The following is a 20487-nucleotide window of genomic DNA, read 5'->3' on the forward strand; positions in this document are numbered from 1 at the left end:
TTATTCGTAACTTCACGCGAGGACGATGCACCGTAAGCTGTATTCTTTTGAGGTTATAAAATGACATATTAGAGAGACAATATGTATTTAGACTTTACAAACGCGTGCGTACTTAATGGTTGTAGAAATTGAATTTCGAATGTAGAGAATTCATGAATAACTTGATTTCAGATATAACGCAAACTAACGAGAAATAAATCAGGCTTCAAAGGGTTGATCGAACGTCAGCTTCTATCGTAAACGCGTAACAATTATATCGCTGTATATTACGCAGTTCGGTACTTTATGGTATGAATGCGAATTTATATTTATACCGCAACAGTAATATTATATTATATTATTATATTATTACATTATTATTAGTATTATTATTATTAACAGTATTATTATATTATATTATATTATTATATTATATTACATTATATTATTATATTACGTTACATTATATTATTATATTACGTTAAATTATATTATTATATTACGTTACATTATATTTTTATATTATGTTACATTATATTATTACATTACATTACATTATATTATTATATTACGTTACATTATATTATTATATTACATTACATAACATTATATTATTACATTACATTAGATTACATTATATTATATTATATTATATTATATTATATTATATTATATTATATTATATTATATTATATTATATTATATTATATTATACAGCAAACATTTATTCCGATCAGCTTCATACACGACGCAGCGCCATTTTTATTTCTGCTCGACAACTTAATAAATCGAACGACCGATACGAGTCGAATATCATCACGATTCGATCGAAATAAGGACAATAGAGTTTCGCTTGGAAATCGTAAGTAATTTCGTTTTCATTTAAATCGAACATTTCTTCGTAATAATCATTCCAAGTAATAACTGCTCACGATTTAAATGTTTCGCAGGCGGTGCCGTTCGACGCAAATCAAACGCATTAATCCTCGTACTAATCGTTTCTCAAAAATCTTATCGTCTCGCCTGTCGGAGCAATTCCGGGACAGCTGACGCAACACGTTCGCGTGTATCGGAATCCGCAAATACTGGAGCTGATTGTACTTTCATCCCGGATACCGAGCGCGGCGCAGATAATAGCCAGGCACACAGTGTTCTCCGGCAGCGTGTAAATTTTAAGCATTCGTGCCCGTAGGGTAGCAAGACGTCGATGGAACGGTAATGGAGGCGGGTCAGCGAAAGGATGAGGCGAACAAAGGAAACGCGCGACGTCGAAGAACGTCAATATCGGTGAAGGTATATCGCTGCGGCTGTTGGTCTCGAAAGGGGTCCCAAAAAAGGTATCGACATGCCATCATCCGTGGGCACCGTGGATCGCTGGATCGATAGGATCAGGACTCGTGCGCGCCGCGAAGAGGAACGGTTTCTCCGGTGTCGAGGAACGAGCGAGTGAATGGGTGCACACGGTAGCGTTTCAAGCCTTCTCGAGCGAGCCGGCTCCGGGGAAAGAAAATATAGTGCAGTCCGGTTGCATAATGGCACGGAGGCGCATCACGTCGACCCGAGGCTCAACGCGAGCTACTTTGAGAGAGAACCTACGGTAACCAGTCTCCTGTGCACCGTCGACGGTGACCTTTGCAGCCGAAGGCGGCCGCGTCGGGGTAGGGGTGCCGTAACGCTGCAACCGACCGGTGCGCGTCCAATCAGCCCTAGGCTGTGAAGGTGGATGATGATGATACAGTTTCCATGCGGCACGAACAGACAGCGCCGGCATCCGGAATCGTAGCCGCCTTAGACGGTCCGCGAGGGCAGATCCTTCGAATCCCAATACGGGAGACATTCGGCATCCGCGAATCAAGGATGCGATTAGACGCGGCCGGCCGACCGCGGAGAGCAGTTTTCCGTACGTACGTGCGAGCAAAGCGTATTGCCAACTCGAAGGGATGACGCAACGCGAGGCTCTCGGTGCTTTGATAATCACTGGTATCAATTACAAATCTCGAAGTTTCGCACAGTTGACGGATTTCACTCGAGGAGACACATTCTAATTAGCATCGACAGGCAGTCGCGTCTAATTAATAGGGACACGGGTGATTAGAAGTACAGCGCGCGTGTACGTGTACAGAGTTTGAAAGGAACGTTAATTAGACAGAATGAAGTTATTGCGTGTGTTCGGTTGCCGTTTTTTCTTTTTCTTTTTTTTTCTTTTACAGCCGACCGCAACATCTTCGAGTCGTGTTTTTCCTTATTCCGAATTTTATCGCCGCGAGACGCAGCGTCGTTGCTCCAGGGAAGTAATTAACGTTTCTCCTACGATCCTGTAATTAATTATTTCGATATTGATTAGGTGAAAGCTTTCGTCTTTGTAAAATCATCCTTTTCTAACGTGTATGTAAAAATTTGTATCTGTCGATGCGCATGTACATATTCGATGCTGTTTACGGTCTGAAGTCCGGAACGGCGAGTTTCATTTTTCGAATTCGGACGCCAGGCTGGGCAATTTCCAGTTTGTACCCGGCGCGTAGGTTGGCAACGCTAAATTTGAACGATTTCGGCTGGAACACCGCCATCTGCAAACGGCGTTCCGAACCATCGCGAGACCACCGACACACATGCAACCGATTCGAACTGTCCTGAGCATCATCAACAGTTCCGAGAGACGCGAAAGTGGAAGTTCGTGTTCCGTAGAATGCGAGAACCGTTATGGCCAGCTTTCGTTGAAGTATTTGGTTACCGAAACACGAGAAGCCAGTAATTACTCGCGCCGCGGTCGGATATGGCGGAGGATCCGGAGGACGAACGGCCGAACAATGTTCTTCTATTTCGCATCGCCATTTCAAATTGCTTCAAAAGCATCGCGGAATCGGTTGGGTAAGTAACGAAAATTCTTTTCGATGTTCAACCAGAAATCTGACAATATTAACTAATGTAAGTTTATGTGATATTTACTAATGTAACTTTATGTAAGAATAATGCACCGCGAGCTGTATTATTTTGAGGTTATGAAATGACATATTTCGTGCCAATAGTCGCGGTTGTTTTAGACGTTGCAAACGCATGCGCAGTTAACGGCTGTAGAAATTCAATTTCGAACGTGCAAAATTCATTGTCGCGGCACTAAACTATATTAATTTAGTATTAACAATAATTAAATAGTTAAACGGAATTGTTTGCGTGAGGAACGAGAACGAAAATTGAAGCCGCACGAATTCCAGGGAATAGATGATAAACCATGCAAACGTGTCGAATTTATAAGCGAAGAAAGTGAGAAAAGACTGGCACGTGTAAAAAGCTTCAGCGTATACAATGTGAATGCGATTAGCTCGGCTATTCACGGGCTAGTGTTTCGGCGGTGTCAGATTGTACAGATAAAATAGACGCACAATGAAAAACGTACGATCAAAAGAGCGTCGACTGGCAACTCCGAGGGTAAGCAGATTGTAAGCCGTATCGGTCGCGTGTATACGATGGAAAATATTGATTACATTATGACGAGCGATGATTCATTGTTACCGAGAATTTCGTCCGCTTGTACGAGGACGCAGTTCGTGCTTCGAGTTACGCTATTTTCGAGTAAATTCATGGCGGCGATGGTACTGGAAACGTGAAGTGTGTCGAATCGAGGCCCGCGGTCAAGAATGTCGACTCGGTTCGGATGAAAGCCGAAAGATAGCCGCTCGCACGAACGTTGTACATAACGTTACAGCTTATTAACCTATTAACTATAAATTGCGTGTACACATATATATATACGTCATTCCGTAGCAATGTAAATTGTATTGTAGCGGTATTCAACATAGGATAAACCCACGGACCATCGCCGTTCCCCTTTACTTTACGTCCATGAAGATATTCGTGATCAATAAATCATCCGGTTAACAGGTTAATCGGGAAAGGCGCGTTAACTCATTATTCAACGCTGCTTTTCAGTAACTTCTTTTTCGTTCGGAGGATACGAATTTCCATTCCGCTAATGATACTTATTTTCTGTTACGTAACGGCACGCTTGCATCAGCAGAATTCGCGCCGCGCGGCATAGGCGTTAATTATGACAGAATCTTTACGGTATTAATTTGGCTCTTCGCGAAGCGAAGCCCCTTCGTGCACGAAAAATCTGCTGGTTAACAGTTTCGAGAGGCACGGCGGACCGTTTATCAGTGTCAAGAGGGGCGGGGAGGGGGGAGAGGTTCGGGTCGTCGATGACCCAAACGACCGATGCTGTTACTCGATGTCATTGGCCTCTGTGACTCGCCTGTTAATTTGTGGCCGTTCACGTGGCCAAGCAATTGTCCGACTCTTTGACCACCGCCAACACCAACACACATTATTGCTCGGGTCTCGTTCCTGTGCCGCGATCGAAGTTTCGGGTCGAACGATGGTTTGAAAAAATTTGGTTTCCCTTCGGGGTTTCCGCTTCCCAGAAACTGCCGGTCTTTGAAACCCAACACACCAGTCGACCTTCGAGGAATTCCACGAAGTGTTCGAGGAAACAAAGGGCCCCTGGTGTGTGCGGTCACCGTCGTGTTCGGCCTGCTCCCATTCCCATCATTCGTGCAGTGCGTGTCGCGGGGATCGCGCGTGCTTCTGGCTCTCCGTTCTTCCCACGTTAGAATAATTCGGTGACGGAACGGAACGGAACACACTCATCGATATGGACGCCATGTTCGGCTTCGAGAAACGCTTGTACAACGTTCGTCGCGGCTATACCTCCGCGATTCGTTCGTTCGTTCGTTCGTTCGTTCGTTCGTTCGTTCGCCGTTAATCGCTTAGAGACGAGTTTAATATCGTTCCAGTGATATTCTATTCTTTGTTTTCACATCTGTTCATTTATGGTTCAACACGTTGATAAAATCATCGCGTCGACGACAATCCTAACGTCCGTGTAGCTGAAGTTAATTAATTTATATTTGTACTCTTTGTGTGAGTTGAGAATCGCAGCTGATCGTTATCGTTCACCTTCGCTTGCTATAGTGCGCCCGTTTCGCGTGTAGGTATTCGTTAGTTAAGACATTATTCGGCGTATCAATTAACTATGTCGAAACATTGTGCAATAATACGTGCACACTATTGTATTCAGTTTTGTTGCCGCGGTATCTGAGTTTAGTATTCGTTTAGTTCTTAATGGGGCATTAATAAATAGCAACGGCGAAGATTTTTAATGAAAAGATCGACAATCGAAACACGCAATTAACGATTTAAGATTGAATCGGTCGCTCGGTTAAATTATTATTTTTAAAATTATTATTATTTTATCATTATTTATTATATTCATTATTATTATTATTATTATTATTTTATTATTTTTTAAATTATTATTATTATTCGCGATGATTCTATGAAGTAGATGCTAACGCAACACGTTTCGACCGCCGCCGAATCATTTTCTATTCCCACAGAAATCTCTAAACGAGACGGAGACGCGTCCGAGAAGATAATTGGACAGAGAGACCGGCCACACTCGGTTAGGTCCGGACTAATGCAAATATGTAGCATCGATATCAAATTGCACCAGTCCCGGCCTAATGGAGTGCGCGCGAAACAACGGAAGAAGAATCAAAGGTGTGGCCTTCATCCTCGGTAATTCCAAGCGCTTCCCACGAGAACGATAACGTACAGCGAGAGAAGGAGAACGGTGTTCATACATTCTTGATTTCTCGTTTCCGGGCTCTCCTAACATCTTTTCCAGGATACTATCCAGCAAACGAAACTATTCGCGGCCGACCATTTCGTAAGAACTTTATACTTGGCGTAAAAGTTAAAATGTATTGCCGAGAAAAAGATATCGTAGGAGAACCGTGTAGATCGTGAAACGATTTGCTTGTAAGACACAATTAGTTCTAGTTATATCATTGTTTCGCAGCAGTATGGCCACCGCTAATTACTTACATGCTTTATATTCTACGTGAACTTGAAAGTTTTGGTTACAATTATGAGACAGCGGATGAGAATTTCTCATTAAAATAAATTTTATGGTGTTCGTATAGCATCATTGTGTGAATCGTTCAGCTAACGTCTTTCAATGTGCGTAAACAATTTCTTTTTCATGCATACATTTTTCGTTACTGATTTATTGGAGGACACAGATGGCGTAAAATAATTTTTATATTATAATAATATTTATTATAATATTTAATTATAATAATAATATTATAATATAATTATAATAATATTTTGATTATAATATTTTTATAATAATATATTATTAATAATATTTCATAACTGATAGACTCGACGAGCCGTTTTTTCGGCAGTAATTAACGTTCGTCGTTAAAAGCGAGAGTTCTGCACGAGCATATTTTCTCTTCTCCTGTTCCATGTAATAAGATCCGGTATTGTGTCGTTAATAAATAAAATTCTCTATACTCACCGGAGCTTTCACAATTACGGAAAGAAGAGACTGTGTTTGCGTTTATTAATCATCTTGTGACGCACGAAAAAATTATTCCGGAAATTGTGCAACACGATTACGTCTTGCTATTGTATGCTTATTATAATACTACAAAACTGGATTGGGTCTGCCGGAATACTGGTTCTCCCCATTCAACCGCGTCGAGGTATTCTTTGTGTGCCGTAAACAAAGAAAAATTTGATTCCGGCGATAGCAGAGCCACCGCGTGCACACAAAGACCGGCCAGTGTGTAGATCGTTCACGGAAGTTCACGTTTACCTGGCCAGGTGTTAGTATAAAAGGAACGTTTTTCGCTCGAGTTACTACGGCACTTAACACCGCGCGTATATTAAGTAGTCTTAAATTCGTTTTTGTTCGGCCGTTTATTATGCATTTATTTATTTATATATCGGCATGTTTAATTATGCCTCTAAAAATCTTGTCGACTTAAACTGTTTAAACTGAAGTAAAATTGTATTATAGTTATTATAACAATTATTACTTTCAGATTAAACGTTAGAATGTGTGGTAAATGTACGTTGACTGCTGCAGAAATTTGTTGCGCTTTAATAAGTATCATTTATGTATACGTATTACAAAAATAAAGATTTAATTTATTAACAGTAGTTCTTATTTTATACTGTTGCTAAGTTCTTTGGGACCTTACAAAAGCTGTATCCATTAATTATTATATAATATATATAATAATATGTGTGTATTTATATATAATTGTAATATAATTATAATATATAGTGTTATATAATAACACTATATTATAGTGTATTATAATTATATAATTATAATATATAGTGTATTTATATATAATTGTATCCATTAATTATTCTGTAAAATATTATTTATTTTAAATTTTATTAAATACTAGCCAAGAAAGAGATGTAACGATCGCAAGCAAAGAGGAGTTCGACAGTAAATATTAAATTGTACAGTTTCGTTTCTGTTAAAATAGAATGTTATTTCATCTGTTAAACTCGTTAACCATGTGAGCTTGATGGATAGTCGATGCGTTGTTATGAGAGTAACGGAAATTCAGGATGCGTCACGGGCCATTATGTCGTAACAAAGGTTAATACAGCTCTAAACAGCGAATAATAGTGTTTAATCACTCGGTTGACCTAATTAATAATGGTCAGAATTTTTGCAAACATTTAAAAGAAATTATTTCAATTATTGTTTCAGTCACGACACATTTTCCGACATTTTGGCGGCATTGAAATCACAGCCATTGGACGAGCATACTATACAACAATTGCATGCGGCTATGATTAGAGAACTTCACGATGGCATGATCAACGATTTGGAAGGTATATTGAGCGAAGGAAGTATGGAGGAAGCTTTAGCGAAATTAGCAAAGTTGCGCGCGGATTCATCTACGCAAGAAGAAGCCTGGTAAGTTAAAACGGTATCTAGAAGCTATAAATTTTGTTTGTTTTTCTATTATTAATCAAATTCTTGTTTCAGGAGACCACCCGGGAATGTAACTTTACATTTACGCTCTTTGGACGCACAAGTGATGGAAGAAGAAATTGATCTGTTGGCGAAACGTGTGAACGAAATTGAAGAAGAAAATAAAGTTTTAATGAAAGATATCTCGGAGAGAAGGTCAAAAGTGTCTGCGTTACACGATACTATAACGCGGACGTTAAGTAGAACGCCAAACGCAATTGAATTATTACACAACAGGATGGAAGATCTAGAAAAATGTTTGGAGTTCTTAGACCATGAATAAACAACGATGTATTGGAAATTAGAATCAATGAGCACAGAGAATGTTTTATAAATATGTACACAGGAAACGGTATACGTGTGCGAGAATGAATTGCGTTTAATTAAGATTCTACTAGATAGTTATTATTGCTGGTTCTGACCTCAGACTAGAATGATGTACATAAGTATCGCCATTGTTACTACATCTTGTTTATACAGTATTTTGATTAGAAATGTTCGTTCCAGTAATTCTGGGATCACGTAAAGCTGCATTTATTCTTTCCTTCAAATCTTCTGTTAGAGTCTTCTTACCGGCCATTTTCTTCAATCTCCGCAGTAAGGCAATGTTCTTTTTCTGAGAAAAATGTTCTATGGCAAATTAAACGAAATCACCGAATACAATCGCTAATGAATATTTAATAGACGTACTTCTTGAACTGTGATTCTTCTTTTAATGTCGGCCAAGTTTCTACCATTTTCATCTGCACGTTTTTGCAATTCCTCGAGTTCTTGTTTCAAATTGGCCCTTAACAAGGTCAGAGATTCGATTTTATGTTGAACATTTTTCTCGTAAGAGTTCACTTTCTCAACACATTTCATATAATCATTATGAATTTCGTTCATTTCACTCTCTAATTCTTTGTATTTTCTCTCCTTGTCCTTTAATATAAACAATCCTTTATCCTTCAATCGACACACTTCGCGAATCTCTTCTTCCACGGATTGATATTCCTTGCGAGATTTTGCTAATTCTACCTTGATGTCATTTATTTCTTCATCTACAAGACGAAAGTCGTACGGATTGCAAGCTTTAGCATCTTCGCATTTCGTTGCTGTACAAACATATAGTAATAGTAGTAGTAGTAGTAGTAGTAGTAATAATAATAATAATAATAATAGTAATGTTATAGCATAACACAAAAACATAAAGTACAATATAGCGTAGAGAACGATGCGGTAAAATAATAAACGGTAGAGTTAAAGTAGAATTTTTTAACCAAAAAATGCACCTAAAAACATATTTCATGTAGAAAATCTTAGAAAAATGAATACTTCTTGTAACGATATATTTAAAAAAAGAGGAAAATCGTCAAGCTACAATACCCATTTCTGTGTCATCGTCATCATATTCGTTATCGTGATGCATCTTTTGTTATAGCGCGCCGTCCGATTTGAACGAGTAAACAACATGGCCGACGTCGCGCTAAACGCTTCCCGCCTAAACGGACGCCGTCACCCGATTGGCCGTTCTCGGCCAATCGGAGTAGCTCTTTTTGCCGTTGATTTGGCGTAACGGTCGCTAGATGGCGAGACTATTAGCTCAGTCCCTGCTACGCGGCCGCTGTTCGCCATTGTACCGTGATTGCTGTTAAGTCTCGTGTTTGTGAGTGGGAATTGATCCGGTGTAACCGAGTTCTGGAATTCCTCCACGCATCAGGTAAGTCGAAAATTTCATTTCTCACGGACGAGCGACTTGCGTGGGATCCCGGCGCGCCGCTATTGGCTATCATTTGTCACGTAAATCGGCTCGTCCCGGTGGGAAGTACGTGTACATTTTTTGGGGGTTAGTTTCCGACCCTCGCGCGTCTAGTCAGCCCTCTTCTGTGCGCGTGGTCAAGCCGTGTGTGCAAAACCGTACAGACGATTTCCTAATCGAATCTCCGCAACGTTCGCCGAGAATTCCCAGAGAACTACTCGGCCCGCGTCGAAGCGTCGATGAAACATTGAGGTTATGCGCGATTTATGAGTTCGCTGTTTTTCCAGCGGCGATATTGCGCCGCGAAATTTTTCCGCTTGGTCCCTGGTGCCGAGTCAATAATTTCGGCCATGCGACTGGTCGCTGAGACGAGCAGAACTTTTATTTAAACAACACTTATACTTCTGTCTTTGAAGTATTTTAGCGTTCCGTACCGAGGTTTAAGTAACTTCGGATAATATTTGTAAATATATTTTCTGGTCGAAAAAGAGATATCGCGGTTCACGAGATTATCTTCCCGAAAAGTACCTAACGGTTCTAACATCTGCCACCACTTCACGGTGGCAGTAATCATTTTGTCCGATGCCAGTGAATTTTATACAAACGAGAATACTCGGGTCGGACTAGTCTTTTTTTTTTTTTTAATCGAAGGAACGATTTTTATACGACCCGATAGCGACATCTTAAGATTATCTTAAATTTAACCTAACGTTGTCTGTTTCACAAAATTCCTTCACCGAGGGTTGAGACGTGGGTTGAACGACAACGATTACCAGACATTTCTTGTGCGGCATTCGGCGCCCGTTATCGGCCGCGTTCGGTAGAAATTCTTCGTTCTCTGTTTAAGTTATTCAGCGTCGAGTAGAGGATAAACGTACTGCACGGATGCAAACGAACCATCGATATTTTTATACGCGTTATCATCGCCTGGGAGCTGATACGAGCTGGATTTTCACGCTTGTGGTTGTTTTACGCCACGCTTACAATGCCACTCGACGCTGATCCGTGTTGTTCCTCGGGCCGGTGAATGGGACAGAGCGAACCTGAATTAATATTTGTAAATGATTATATAGGTTGCAACACGCTTTTTCGTCCCTGTTGTGTTGCGCCGATGCAAATAAAATGTAACGAACTGTGCCCGGCTCCGTTAATTATTCGAATATTCAATTGATCATCAGCGCGTCGAACGGTATTTATTTATTTTTTTCCCCGCATTGCGTCGCTGATTGACTTTGTATCCGACATAATTCCCCCCCGCACACGGGGAAATTTCCGTTTTTATCGAGTCTCGTTCGCTTAATGAATCCGTCGGTAACAAGTTTAACATTTATAGGTACCGTGCGACATTCTAATCCACGCTCCCAAATGTTGATCAAACTAATTTTGGTCGTTTCTCTTTGTGTAATTTTATGTCAATATTTTATCGTTGATATAACACTTTTTTAATATTATTTTATTCCAAGCGATGAATGGTAAAACAGCTGACGTTGATCAAATTACAATATTGTAAGACTAATTTTGGTCGCTTCTTTTTGTGTAATTTTACATCAATTGTTCGACATTCTAATCCGTGCTCCCAAATGTTGATCAAACTAATTTTGGTCGTTTCTTTTTGCGTAATTTCACGTCAATATTTTATCGTTGATATAACTTTTTTAATATTATTTTATTCCAAGCGATGAATGGTAAAACAGCTGACGTTGATCAAATTACAGTGTTGTAAGACTAATTTTGGTCGTTTCTCTTTGCGTAATTTTACATCAACCGTTCGACATTCTAATCCGTGCTCCCAAATGTTGTCAAACTAATTTTGGTCGTTTCTCTTTGTGTAATTTTATGTCAACATTTTATCGTTGATATAACTTTTTTAATATTATTTTATTCCAAACGATGAGTGGTAAAAGAGCCGACGTTGATCAAATTACACGGATTGTTTCAACAATTGTTAACGTCACTGTATCACTGTTAATTGTAACTGTGTTACAGTTCGATTTTGAAAAATATTTTCATGCGATGCAAGCGTACCAACTCTTGCAATCTATTGATTAAAGATGGACACAGTTTGTCGCGACTAGTAGGTGTGGTGCGTGAGCGTGTTTATGCAAGAAACACCGTGTGAACGCGTTCATTCGTAACAAGTTACCCTACATAATGTTTGCTGTTGTTATTTGTGTTACTTACGATCGTTAATTCAGACTTATTATTTCGACCGTCGATAAACGGGGCGCAATACAGTAATGTCTCCCTAACTGACGCTCGGATTGTCCACAAAAATGGAAAATTTGGGAAGAGGAGATACGATTGTTCGAGCCTTGCGGTTTATTTTTTGCCGTTTATAATGTAATAATTAATAATATAATAATATATATATATATATATATATATAATATATATCATATGTAATATATAATACTACTATATAATATACTATAATATACTATTATATAATAATATATTACATATATATTATATATTATATATTATTACATTAAATAATATTACATAAATAATATATTACATATATTATTTATTATATATTATATATTACATTATATTATTATATTGTAATATAATATATATATATATAAATAATATAATAATATAATAATTAATTTTGCGGTTTACAATTGCCCACAATTATAAAAATTAGCCGCAAGGCTCGAATAATCGAATATCTACTCTTCCCAAATTATCCATTTCAGTGCACAAAAATTATTATACTATATATATATTATATTATTATACTACTATATTTCAAAAGAATTTTCACATTATTTATGAGTTTATATTCCGTAAGGGAGACATTGCTGTACTTGAAAATCCTTTCGATCAAATTTGTATTTACGAAGTCTGTCACGCATAAACGATCATGGCCACAGAGCGACATCAAATTGAAGACTTTCCAAAGCAAAGCAGTTCGCGACGAATTTTCAGTGGTAACGTCAATGAATTTAATTTTATAATATTATCGTAATCGCTGAAGGTTACAGTCTAACACAAAACTCTGTAAGCCGCGATGTAAACAGAGAAATCGATGAAACATGATACGCTATTTGTAAATATCGCAAAGTTTGCCATTGACGACCGCTTTTATCGCGCCCAGCGAAGCTACTAAACGATGGTCGCTGGCCTGCTCAATGATTCTCCATTATCCAGCTTGAAGTTCATCGCGAGAAACGCTTAGACGCATGGGAGAGAAACCGTTCCGTAATAAGTGACACAATGGCCGCGTTATCATCATGTGCTCGCTTGCATAATGTTTTTCCTCTCCGGCACAGTGTCTCGTGTTGTTGTTGGACACAGTGTTACACGATGCTAGATCTATCTACTCGAGATTTTCTAAAACGACCGCGTTTCCCCACCGTTCGCACAACACCGTCGAATATTTATTTATAATTATCTATTTAGAGTCTGCGCCCCAAAACTGTAACTTATACTTTGCATCGCCATCGAATATCGAGTGCTATTTTCCCAGAAATTATTATTTCATTAATTCGTTCCAAAATGACGTCGGTTTTTCGTGTTTTCAAATTTATGTGATACAGTGTATCGATGAAATCGTTAACACGGGGTTAAGTTACATAATAATTGACTGTCGAGGACTTGGTAAATTTCTCCATGCTCGACAGGTGATGATAATAATAATAATAATAATAGTAATAATAATAATAACATAAGCATGTAATCTTTAAATCTTCCTTTTGTGCAATATTAATCTTTCAGTCGACCAGAAATCGTTAACACGGGGTTAAATTACATAATAATTGACTATCGAGGACTTGGTAAATTTCTCCATGCTTAACAGGTGATAATAATAATAATAATAATAGTAATAATAATAGTAATAATAATAATAGTAATAATAATAATAATAATAATAGTAATAATAATAATAATAATAACATAAGCATGTAATCTTTAAATCTTCCTTTTGTGCAATATTAATCCTTTAGTCGACCAGAAGTATTTTAAGTTGACGCATCGCCGAGTTCAAGCTATTTTTCGTACGAAGAGAAATTATAATACTAAAGATTTGTATAATCGAAATAACATTTAAAAAAACCCGAAATAACATTTGAACTATATTTCTTGCGTGTCAAAAGGCAGCAAACTAACTATAGCATTGTGCTTGTTTAACTAAGAATTAAGTACGAAAATTCTTGGACGACATATCTTAATTTTAGCAATTTATATTACCGACTTTTTATATTATTCTAATTAAAATTATAATAATTAATATTATTATTAATTACTATAATTTTCATATTCGAATTTGTTTTTAAATCTAGAATTCCCAAGCTATTATGCCGGCGTCAAACAAAAGAATCATATCTAAGATCTGCTATAGTGCTAATAAACATTCGTCGATTCGATCAAAATCGCGTCTATTCCACCGAAGCTTTCTGCCGGATTTCACAATCTCGTTCACTTTTTTTTGTCGAGTGTACGGCGACATTCGACCGTTGTCGAGGGTGTTAAACCCTTCAATTTTACATTAGCTGCCCGGACGTAATTTTTCCTCTTCGTTTTATCTGCGCGGAAGTGGCAATATTTGTTAACGAATCGATAAAAGCGTTCGATTTGCGCAAATTGAATCGTTCGCGTAACAAACAAACAAAAATCGCTCTCTCGGCCGGGACCGAAAAGCCGTGTGTCACGATTCGTCAAAGTTGTGGATTAGCGAATTATTGAACGCGCCGGTGGCCTTGTGGATCGCGGACGCTCGTATCGTGTTGTGATACGGACGTAGGAATTCGTAGGATCGAAGGTGAGAAGCGACGGTACGCGATAAATTCTGCTCGTTCGAAATCGAGGCTCCGTCAGCCTCGATCGCGCGCAGACAGAATTTCTCCTTCTTCTCGGCTTGTTGTTTGCTTCGACGGTGACTCTCGTCGATACGGCAGAGCATCGAATTGGAAGATGATATTGCCGTTTGCGTCACGAGATATACAGTAGATTTCTTTGCACCGGTAAACTCGGGAACACGACGTTTGGTTTCGTTGCAGCGTGTGTGTATGTACACTTGCGTTCGGTAACGCCAGGCCGAGCGCGTGTTGTGTGCGTTGGCAAAAGTTCAGCTTTCCATGAAATTACACCGGCGGTAATTGTAAATTGAACCGATGGAACAAAAATAATATGGTCATTCGAAAGCGAGAGGCGGCGCCGCAGGATTAGTCGTTTCATCCGTTGCACGTGATTCGAGACTCTAAGCTCGGCGCCAATTTATTGCGGGAGAGAGAGAGAGAGAGAGAGAGAGAGAGAGAGAGAGAGAGAGAGAGAGAGAGAGAAAGAAGCAGAGAGAGAGAAAGAGAGCGAGAAAGAAGCAGAGAGAGAGAGAAAGAGAGAGAGAAAGAAGCAGAGAGAGAAAGAGAGCGAGAAAGAAGCAGAGAGAGAGAGAAAGAGAGCGAGAAAGAAGCAGAGAGAGAGAGGGAGAGAGAGAGAGAGAGAGCAAAAGACCGAGAGAAAGACCGAGAGAGAGAGAGAGAGAGCGCACGAGAGAGAGACCGAGAGGAAGAGCACGAGAGAGCAAGAGAGCGAGAAAGAAGCAGAGAGAGAGAGAGAGAGCAAGAGACCGAGAGAAAGAGCACGAGAGAGAGAGAGAGCGCACGAGAGAGAGACCGAGAGAAAGAGCACGAGAGAGCAAGAGAGCGAGAGAGAGCGCGCACGAGAGGGGGGGGGAAATATCGAATGGTTCGTATTTCGAGATGGTCGCGTCCCGTTTCGGGTTTTTTTCTGACACTTGGAAAACTTGAGACTTACCTGCAAGATGTCCGAACAATTGTGATTGATTCTGGCAGTTCCGTGGACGAAGATATGACGACACTGTAGAACGAAGTTATCGAGAAGTTCTGTAAGAATTCGTTATTTATCGATTTTATTGGTACATTGGGGGACAAAAGTGTTGGGACACCTTTCGAAACGGTGTAACTTTCCTGAAACTGGAATAAATGACTGAATTTTTTCGGAGACGTTAGGAGTAGTTTATTGTAAAATGACCAAGATGCTGTTCTTTCTTTCTTTTTTTTTTTAATTTTGCTATTGCTTGGAATGATAAGAAAGGTGAAATACTCGCGTTCTTTAATTTTCTTTCTATCCGAGCCTGTAATGAAAATTTATGAAATGCGTTCTTCTTTTAGATCTTGGAAACTCATATGCAATACTGAAAATTCGAAGTATAATATTATATATTGTATAGTGCTGTGAATAATTATCGATTTAAATAACTTTTGCATTTTTCGTGATATTTAAACAAAAACTTAACGAAACATCACGGTTGTATATTTCTATTTTCTGTTCTTTCTGGCGTAGAAATAAAGAAATACGATGTATTGTTAAGTTTTCGTTTAGACACCAGCAACAATGTAAAAGTTGCTCCGAGTCGATAATTACGCACACCTCTGTAAAAAGGTACTAAAGATTATTAAACTTCCTCGAAAGTGGAGTTTTGTACGAACAAGGATTAAGATGTTCATCGTTGAGAATTTTGAAAGGAAGTAAACGCAGGGGAGAAATTACAACTTTTGTGTATGCCAGGGTGAACAAAGGTAACGATAATGGATGCCTTTCAGTTGTCGGATAAGAAGTAACGTGCGACAGGATCATCGTGATCCCAATGAAAAGAATTGTTTAATAGTTCAGGTAAAACAGGTACAACAATAATAATAACCATAACAATTGAAAATGATATTCTAGTTTCGACCGTTTGTTTCAACCCTTTGCACTCGTTCGGCGACTCCGAGGCGGCGCCAAAAATTATTATACTATATATATATATAATATATATTATATTTATTATTATTATTTATTTATATTATATTTACTATTATATTTATTATTATTTATTATTATATTATATATATTATTATATTATTATACTACTATATTTCAAAAGAATTTTCACATTATTTAAGTTTATATTCCGTAAATTTAAAACAAATAGAAGTCTTCTACAAACCAACGGGTTCAATTTTCTACGCATCCAATAAAAAACGATCATGCGATATGGCGAGGTTATTTTTTAAACGAATTTTATATATTATTTAATTTTTAATTTTGATAATTATTATATTATTTGTTACTATAATCATTATATTATATTATTTTATATATTATAATCATTATATTATATTATTTTATATATTATAATTATTATATTATATTATTTTATATATTATAATTATTATATTATATTCTTTTATATATTATAATTAATTTTTCTATATTATTATTATTATTATTATTATTATATTAATTTATTATTATTGACATTGACTTAAACCGAGCGTCACAATTCTGTACTCGAAACAGCCTCGAGTGCAAAGGGTTGACCCTCGGGCGCGCCGCCATTATTTCTTCGGCGGTGGGCGAGCATCGGAACGCGAGCGAGCCCCTTGTATTCCGATAACCTGGAATCCGAAATACTAACATTGTTTCGAACTGCTAATTCAATCAGGCCGAGCCGTGTAATAACCACGATCACGCGGCGCGGCCATTAGCAATACCGCCGGGATGATCGATAATTTCTATAATTCTGTCGATTCGTTACCCGGGCTATCTGTCGCAAGTTACCCCGAGAGTAGTCCTCGGCGCGGTGTCCGTGTCTCCCGATCGCATTTCATCGCGAGCCTCGTCCGGAACCGGCAAATTGTGTTTTCCTAACGTTAACTGCCGCCGACAACGTCCGTCCTGCGTGCCCGCAAACAAATTGCTCATTACATACATGGTTCACCACCCGGTTCCTATCGCGCGCGCCTTTCGATTCGTGCGGGTGCTGCAGCAGCTACGCCAAGCAATTATAACGACGACACCCGCACCGACGGCGATTTTCTTACCTCGCGAATGAAGAATGAATTCCATCCTTTCGGTTGTCCAATTAGAGCCGCGACGTGACGTAAGCGAGGGAATCTGTTGCGTTCGCGAGAGAGATCCATGTTTCAGCACAGCAACCGTGCATCCAGCAACACGACCATCGCGCACCGTTCGTTTAGCACCTTCGGCGACCGATCGCGTCGTCCCTGTTGCTTGCTTTCACCACCATTTCTCCGCCGCCGCACTTTCCGCCGCTGTGTTCTTTTAGGCTCGTTCGCCGGCACCCTCGGCTCTCCGAGCCACCTGGCCGACGATCGATGAATGTTTCCGCCTGATTGATCACCGTCGCTATTAATTACCTCGGAACAACCAGCGGCCGGCGTCCCTGTAATTTGGTCCAAATTTTTCTTCGTCGAATTCCTAATATCCCCGGATCCTTCGTTCGCCTTCGGTCAGGGTATCCTCTGTACCGATTCCGGGCACCCATAATTCGTTCTTCCGTTCTCCCGCTCGAAGTTTAACCCTTTTAGCGCTCCGTTGGCTCCGCTATGGAGACATCCGTCATTTGTTCCGTAAATTTGAAGACTTAGCTGCGAAGCCTAATGTTCTTAGCATGATTACACCGAAGATGCTATGTTTTTGTCGACGTTGGCGATCGTTATTTGTAGCGAAAACGTGCTCAGCGTGTGTACCGTTACGATTGAAACATTTCTTTGCCCATTTTTATACTTAGCAACATGAAATTAATAAAATCGGACGCTTTCCGCTCGAAATAAGACTTCCTTTATCTCGGGCGCTTCGGTCCAAAAATGTGCCGGAATTGCTGGTAGTGATATTTTGCAGAAAAACGCCGTTCAACTTTATTTTAGAACGTCCGAAGAATGTTTACTAATTTTTAATTTAATTTAATTATTAATCAAGCCGATTCCAGTGAAGATTAACGATACAAAAATTCCGGCAAACTCGCGCAAAAGATATTTTTGTTTCGATAATTCCGTATCCGAACAGAATTCAACGGACGATTCGCAATGTTAATTTTATAATAAATCGCGTCGAAGAACACGAGAGATATATTTATTTAAGAATTGCGAAGAATATCGTTAATAGTAAATTTACCCATTTCGATGAGGATGCATTTGCTGCTTGGAAATTTCGGTCACAATTCACGATATCGATGCACTGACCTCGCACAACGTTAAGTAGATACCATTACGATCGAAACATTTTTCGCCCATTTTTATACTTAGCAGCATAAAATTAATAAAATCGAACGTTTTCGCAGGGACGTCTAATCTTTTCCGCTCGAAATAAGACTTCCTTTGTCTCGGGCGCTTCGCTCCAAAAATGTGCCGGAAATGCTGGTAGTGAAACGCTATTCAACTTTATTTTAGAACGTCCGAAGAATATTTACTAATTTTTAATTTAATTTAATTATCATTCGAGTCGACTCCAGTGAAGATTAACGATACAAAAATTCCGGCAAACTCCCACAAAAGATATTTTTGTTTCGATAATTCCGTATCCGAACAGAATTCAACGGACGATTCGCAATGTTAATTTTATAATAAATCGCGTCGAAGAACACGAGGGATATATTTATTTAAGAATTGCGAAGAATATCGTTAATATTAAATTTACCCATTTCGAATTCAATGGACGATTCGCAATGTTAATTTTGTAATAAATCGCGTCGAGGAACACGAGGGATATATTTATTTAAGAATTGCGAAGAATATCGTTAATAGTAAATTTACCCATTTCGATGAGGATGCATTTGCTGCTTGGAAATTTCGGTCACAATTCACGATATCGATGCACTGACCTCGCACAACGTTAAGTAGATACCATTACGATTGAAACATTTTTCGCCCATTTTTATACTTAGCAGCATAAAATTAATAAAATCGAACGTTTTCGCAAGAACTTGTAATCTTTTCCGCCCAAAATAAGACTTCCTTTATCTCGGGCGCTTCGGTCCAAAAATGTGCCAGAGTTGCAGAGGTAGGTAGTACTCGAGAAACGCGTGGAGCGCTAAGGGTTAACCATTCGGCCGGTACGTGTGTCCCCTTCGCGGTCCTCCGTGGCCAACGAGCCGTGAACGTTTCTTCCCCGCCGGAGGATCCCCGTCGATATTAATTCTCTCTACCGTCTCCTCTATCTTTAGATCGTCTCTATCCTTCGTCGCGTTCTTCTCGATCCTTCGCTCGCCTGTCCAGGCCGGCGGAAGACTCGCGTTCCAAACTTAACGTCCGTCCCGCGCGTCTCCCTCCCCCTCCCCTCCGCCGTTCACCTGTTCGACGAATCGTGAACGTATCCTCCGCATTGATCCCCATCATTCATAATTCGGGAACCGTGTGCAATCGAACATCCTCCGGGAATCGAGCGGACAGTTCCGAGGGAAATGCAATCCCATCTCCTACGACCTCCCCCCCACCTGGATAGGGGTTGCTGGAGGTGGAGTGGGGAGGGGGGCAGACGGGAACGGTTTGGGCTAGGTCAAGCCGGGGTTAGGTCGAGTTCAGGTAGGAGTGGACTGACGGCCGGGAGTAGGGGCGGTCGGGTGGGGGGTGCGGATCCATCCCCTCCCTCCCTCCCTCTCGGTTAGACACAATGGCACAACAAAGCGTTACCGGGGCAACTGGTCGTTCGGGGTTGCCATCACAAAACTTTCCAACTTGTGACTGCAAACATTACCACCGGCACACGCGCTCCATCCACGGCAGAGAACCGTCGCGTCCATCGGGGGCGGCGTAGGCGAGGGGCCGCTGGAAGGGGGCGGCTGCGAGGGGCCGGGGCGCGGGGGGGGGGGGGGTGGCGCGTGAGCTCGAGCGCACGCACGGCCGCCGTCACGCGACCACGCGTGCTCCCGACACGCACCGCGCTCGTGTCCCCGCGCGGAAAACAATGGGAAAGGGGAAGGATGCGTGCACCCCCCGGTCGTACCCCCGTGCCATTATTTTCGAGTCCGTTTCTGTTTTTAATGCTAGACTGTTCCACGGTATGTATTTCGTTTCTTCTTGTTCGCGCGGTTATTAATCACCGGTTTTTGTCTCCTCTTTTAAGAAACGATACGGAGATACGCGCGGATTTTTAACCCCCGGACGACCCTCTT

General features: G+C 40.0%; 3 protein-coding genes and 2 long non-coding RNA genes across 7 annotated transcripts in view; 2 read left to right on the forward strand and 3 right to left on the reverse strand.

Moving 5' to 3' along the window:
• Nucleotides 1-68: 68 nt before the first annotated feature.
• On the reverse strand, nucleotides 69-3490 carry LOC143259961 (uncharacterized). The gene is made up of 2 exons (XR_013034012.1): nucleotides 3374-3490; nucleotides 69-2294 (listed from the first exon to the last, which is right to left on the reverse strand). It is a non-coding gene; the product is annotated as an uncharacterized LOC143259961 (long non-coding RNA).
• LOC117217596 (uncharacterized) lies at nucleotides 2394-8355 on the forward strand. The gene is made up of 3 exons (XM_033465308.2): nucleotides 2394-2847; nucleotides 7562-7771; nucleotides 7844-8355. The coding sequence occupies exons 1-3, from the start codon at nucleotides 2753-2755 to the stop codon at nucleotides 8109-8111; spliced, it is 573 nt and encodes a 190-aa protein (XP_033321199.2). The 5' UTR covers nucleotides 2394-2752; the 3' UTR covers nucleotides 8112-8355.
• Nucleotides 8094-9511, reverse strand: LOC143259959 (uncharacterized). The gene is made up of 3 exons (XM_076524289.1): nucleotides 9194-9511; nucleotides 8519-8922; nucleotides 8094-8444 (listed from the first exon to the last, which is right to left on the reverse strand). Exons 1-3 carry the CDS (start codon nucleotides 9234-9236, stop codon nucleotides 8301-8303), a joined length of 591 nt encoding a protein of 196 aa, XP_076380404.1. The 5' UTR covers nucleotides 9237-9511; the 3' UTR covers nucleotides 8094-8300.
• The window catches only part of HnRNP-K (Heterogeneous nuclear ribonucleoprotein K), a 301352-nt gene continuing 290373 nt past the window's right edge, over nucleotides 9509-20487 (forward strand). Inside the window, exon 1 of the mRNA XM_033465311.2 lies at nucleotides 9509-9527. The gene's annotated coding sequence lies outside the window, so the exon portion shown is untranslated. The remainder of the gene's footprint in view (nucleotides 9528-20487) is intronic.
• Nucleotides 14505-19731, reverse strand: LOC117217602 (uncharacterized). 3 transcript variants are annotated; one of them, XR_013033955.1, is made up of 4 exons: nucleotides 17399-18385; nucleotides 17113-17252; nucleotides 15327-16972; nucleotides 14505-14644 (listed from the first exon to the last, which is right to left on the reverse strand). It is a non-coding gene; the product is annotated as an uncharacterized LOC117217602 (long non-coding RNA). The 3 variants fall into 3 exon arrangements; XR_013033957.1 differs by lacking the exon at nucleotides 14505-14644 and adding an exon at nucleotides 18492-19731 and having other exon boundaries at nucleotides 16175-16972; nucleotides 17399-17921; XR_013033956.1 differs by lacking the exon at nucleotides 14505-14644 and having other exon boundaries at nucleotides 16175-16972; nucleotides 17136-17252.

This window comes from Megalopta genalis, chromosome 8 (assembly GCF_051020955.1).
Source record: "Megalopta genalis isolate 19385.01 chromosome 8, iyMegGena1_principal, whole genome shotgun sequence".
NCBI lineage: Eukaryota > Metazoa > Arthropoda > Insecta > Hymenoptera > Halictidae > Megalopta > Megalopta genalis.

What these genes read in the sequence shown, in the direction of transcription:
- LOC117217596 (XM_033465308.2), top strand. Translation starts at nt 2,753, where the DNA reads ATGGCGGAGGATCCGGAGGACGAACGGCCGAACAATGTTCTTCTATTT. An exon ending in AGCATCGCGGAATCGGTTGG is followed by an intron (nt 2,848 to 7,561) that starts GTAAGTAACGAA and finishes TTATTGTTTCAG; the next exon opens with TCACGACACATTTTCCGACA. An exon ending in TCTACGCAAGAAGAAGCCTG is followed by an intron (nt 7,772 to 7,843) that starts GTAAGTTAAAAC and finishes TTCTTGTTTCAG; the next exon opens with GAGACCACCCGGGAATGTAA.
- LOC143259959 (XM_076524289.1), bottom strand. Translation starts at nt 9,236, where the DNA reads ATGCATCACGATAACGAATATGATGACGATGACACAGAAATGG. An exon ending in TGACGATGACACAGAAATGG is followed by an intron (nt 8,923 to 9,193) that starts GTATTGTAGCTT and finishes ATGTTTGTACAG; the next exon opens with CAACGAAATGCGAAGATGCT. An exon ending in GAAGAATCACAGTTCAAGAA is followed by an intron (nt 8,445 to 8,518) that starts GTACGTCTATTA and finishes CATTTTTCTCAG; the next exon opens with AAAAAGAACATTGCCTTACT.